This window comes from Branchiostoma floridae, chromosome 2 (genome assembly GCF_000003815.2).
Source record: "Branchiostoma floridae strain S238N-H82 chromosome 2, Bfl_VNyyK, whole genome shotgun sequence".
NCBI classification, from domain to species: Eukaryota; Metazoa; Chordata; class Leptocardii; order Amphioxiformes; family Branchiostomatidae; genus Branchiostoma; species Branchiostoma floridae.
Window position 1 is genome coordinate 11959512 of NC_049980.1, and position 3892 is coordinate 11963403.

A 3892-nucleotide genomic window follows, 5' to 3' on the forward strand; every position below is an offset into this window, starting at 1 on the left:
GGCTTAGCTCATCTGTGAAAACATGATAGGACCTTTAATCCCTGTTTGTAGGGTTTCACACGTGCCATACAAAGATAAGAGCTCGTTAAACCAAAACACGGGATGTTTATCACGCATCTGTGTACAGAATCAGGCTTAGAGGGCTAAACAAACAAGAAACGTATTGGTACATCATGTAGTCTTTGCACAGCTCACAAGTAAAGAAAAGTACAAGGTAATCTCTCAGTAACCATATCATGATGTAAAGAGCTTGTGCTCTCAAAGCTTTTCAGCAAACTGAGCTTAACATTACACTGACAACATCTGTCACTTTCAGTAGAAATCTTCTTTACGGACTTTTTTCAAAAATCTTGCTCAGTGAAATAGATTAGATCAACTTAGTATATATATGGTATGTACATCTGATGTAAATGACATTTTGCTCAGTCTTCTTTGTCTGATTGAACTGCTGTTCTATCATCAATTTATACCCATATGTGTGTGTCAGCCAATATTCCAAAATCCACTAATGAAGGAATGCCCAAAGATAGCTAGGTATTCCACTACACATGTACGGGGTAAATCCTTACAAAACCCAAGCTTCTGTTCTGAGTACTGACTCCAGTGCGCATCTAGGCCAATGTCCTTTGGTAAACTTTAGTGATTGCTCATGTCATGTTTTCACCCCCTTATTTGTTATCTTTTGGCTTAACTTTCCCCTCGCATCACCATGCGTCTTTTTCATCCCCTGACAGAAGCTAACAGATGCCTGTCATGACCATGACAGCTTACTCTCTGCTCTCCTTCTTTTGTAGGAAGAACCTAGCGACACTCATCCAGGGTGCAGGAGGTAAGACGTGTGATGGATTAGGCACTTGCAATATCATTGCTTGTTTGAGGAAACTCGTTCGACAATGTTGAAGTCCAAAATACGTGATGAGTGTGCAGTTGATGCACTCAGTACTGTTAAAAATATGACATCATTTTCCAGACAAAAATCGTGGGAAACATTTGCATCATAATTGAGGAAAGTATATATATTTATGAAATAGTATTATGTTACTTCCCTGGTTGAAAACATGACTACACCAGTATCTGAAAGAGAAAGGCTTACTAGTTTAATTTGTTTATTGATGTGTTTTGTTGTTAAATGTACCAAAGTGGGCTTCACATGTCAAAGGCTTTCTTTCATGCTAATGTTTATTATCTCATAGTTATAAAATTTCATAGTATGATTTAATGTCAATTTAAAATATCCAAGACTTTTTTGGGGATCATATTGCAATTTATGATGAAACCACGTTCCACCATACTATTGACTTGACTCTGCCATTGTTCCTTACTTTGTTGTGTTATGTTAAGCCATCTCTTAAGCCATCCTCTCCTGCAGTTTTATGGTTAAGGAAGATTATGGTGGATGATGGACACATGAATCCAGTATTCGTTCAGCTAGCAGAAATAAGGGAAGATTAGGGAAAGCGAGGATAAAATGGATTTGCAGGGGATATTGTAGAATGTATTTAGAACAGAAGAAAGGAGAAAGGATACATGAATGCCTTATTTTCAATTTCATAAACCTAACACAGACAATCCACATTTTTTGGTTGAGGACAAAGATAACAACCCTAACCTTCATTTTTAAGAGACTTTTATGGGATATTAGACAACAATCTAGGCCACAAAGAACACAAAATACAAACAGATGAATATGACAATGAATATCCATATCACTTACAGAAATACCATAACTGAAAACAGCATTACATACTTCTATGATCATGTCTATATGCTGTTAAAAATATGAAAGAATATACAAGATTGTCGCATTTTCCCATTTCCAAATGTTTTTATCTGTAGATTTTGAGCTCCAGATCACGACCCTTGAGGCCCTATTCCGCATGACGAGCAGGGCAGACCGAGAAACCGTAGCCAGGGAGTGGTTCCCAGATCCAGCTGTCAACAGTGCCATGCTTCATATCAGGGACTCTGATTTTGAAACTGTGAGATTTTATATGTTTTGATTACTTAATGTAGACACCATTGGACTCAGAAAGCAAAATGCATTATGATCAAATGTCTTGTTAGGTATATGACTGTTAGTGCATGTACAATATATAGAAATACTTTTAATTGTATCATAGATAACCATAACTTTTCTGTACGGTAATATTTCAGTAAATGATGCTTTCATATTCTCGTCCAGGATTGCCGTAAATTCCTGAATGTGCTAAACAAGTCCCTGGGAGCAAAGAGAAGGTACATTTTATAATGCTTAATGTTTGCTACTCAGTCAATTTAATCGTATGTCTTTTACCTCATACATGAACACTCATTTCTGAGAGCTCATTGAATGTCAAAGATAGTGCATGCCATTGAAAATCTGTAAATAAATGCTTTTCTTTGCAGTGTATTTTCCTTCCCATGCCATGGGGCCTACTTAGGGACTGAAAAGGTATCACTGTTGCTCTAGGAGTAGGCTCATTTTGGTTCAGGTTCCTAATTAGGATTACTTTGAAGACAGTCTTATATGTTTGTGAAATCGTTCCTTTACTGTCTATAACTTCATTTACTGAACTAGGTATTTGATACACTTTGATCATGTTAACCACGTTAATAGGACTTCATTGTTCAGGATTTTCAACTGTTCTTGCCAAAACATCCTTAATCAGCCTTTTTTTCACTGCTGTTTCCTATCGCAAGACTGTAATTCTATTGCAATGATTCCTTCTAGCTTCAGCAACCTACAGATGAGAACCTGACTGACTTTTGGGTGGACTTCAACACCTCAAGCCACAGTATTTCCCTCTTTGTGGTGGACAAGAACAATGTAGACCAGGTATACTGCAGACACACTAACTCTGTTGTTGCTCGTACTGTCATAGTATTCCTCTGTTGTAACATATACATCCATTAGCTTTCACTGCACTGTATGTAAAGCAGGTTTAAATTGTGAAGTTTTGAAGTATGTGCCATGTGCCTGTAAAACTGATGTAATATGCTAAAGGGCAGTTATTCCAGCTATAAACAGAATATAGATACAAATACGATATTTGTATCAAGGAGGATTGTTGTGGTGCTGAATTAGAGTATTTCTATTTCAGGATGAAGCTGATGGTTGGGAGACAGTTGTCATCAAAGCCATGGATGTCAAATTCTACATGCTCTCAGGTAGCCAAGATTATGTTCCCAACAAAATATGAGTGGCAAACCCGTATACTCTAAACTAATTAGATCACAATCTTGACAAGATACTGTACAAAGCAAATATGTTACAAATCAGGGTCTCAGAATGATGTATTGGTAAGAAATACATGGTCATGATGTGTACTAAAGTTGTATTTTATGTTAAGAACACGTGTTGTTGTTTAGCATGTCTGTCCATGGTGCTGAAATGCTGTTCCACCAACCTAGCATTGTTTTTTCTAGCAATGTCTTCATCAATCTTTCAAGGTCCAGTGTCACTTACTCTAAAGACTTGCTTTATAAGATCATGGAGGCTTCAAATCATTTGATATATATATTAGGTATTGAGTAGTCTCTATATAACACTTTATCAAATGTGACCTTTTGTTCTTCTTATCACAGAGAGTATGGGTGGCATCAGGCTTGAGATGGTCCTACTAAAACCTGCTTGTGACATCTCCGAGGTCTGTTTAGAGTCCAACAGAGATAAAACTGCTATCTTGGTACTCAAGAAGAACTCAGACATCCCACGTGCCTTGGAACTCAGCCTGGGCAAGAACAAGCAACGGCAAAAGGTAAGTAAAAAGTTATCACAGTTACAAGTAGTTGTGCATATCATAGAAGATTAGGCAAACATTTTACCAGACTAAAAAGCAGCATATTTGGCATATATATCAATTAAATTAAATTAGAAATGAACTAAAAAAACTGCGTAACTGTGTAGTAGTAT

General features: G+C 37.0%; 1 protein-coding gene across 1 annotated transcript in view; it reads left to right on the top strand.

Moving 5' to 3' along the window:
* LOC118404106 overlaps positions 1-3892 on the top strand; it is a 19381-nt gene that overhangs the window by 6155 nt on the left and 9334 nt on the right. The window contains exons 10-16 of the mRNA XM_035803071.1: positions 795-829; positions 1837-1979; positions 2183-2235; positions 2386-2431; positions 2711-2815; positions 3081-3147; positions 3565-3737. Coding sequence (XP_035658964.1) covers positions 795-829; positions 1837-1979; positions 2183-2235; positions 2386-2431; positions 2711-2815; positions 3081-3147; positions 3565-3737 — 622 coding nt within the window. The remainder of the gene's footprint in view (positions 1-794; positions 830-1836; positions 1980-2182; positions 2236-2385; positions 2432-2710; positions 2816-3080; positions 3148-3564; positions 3738-3892) is intronic.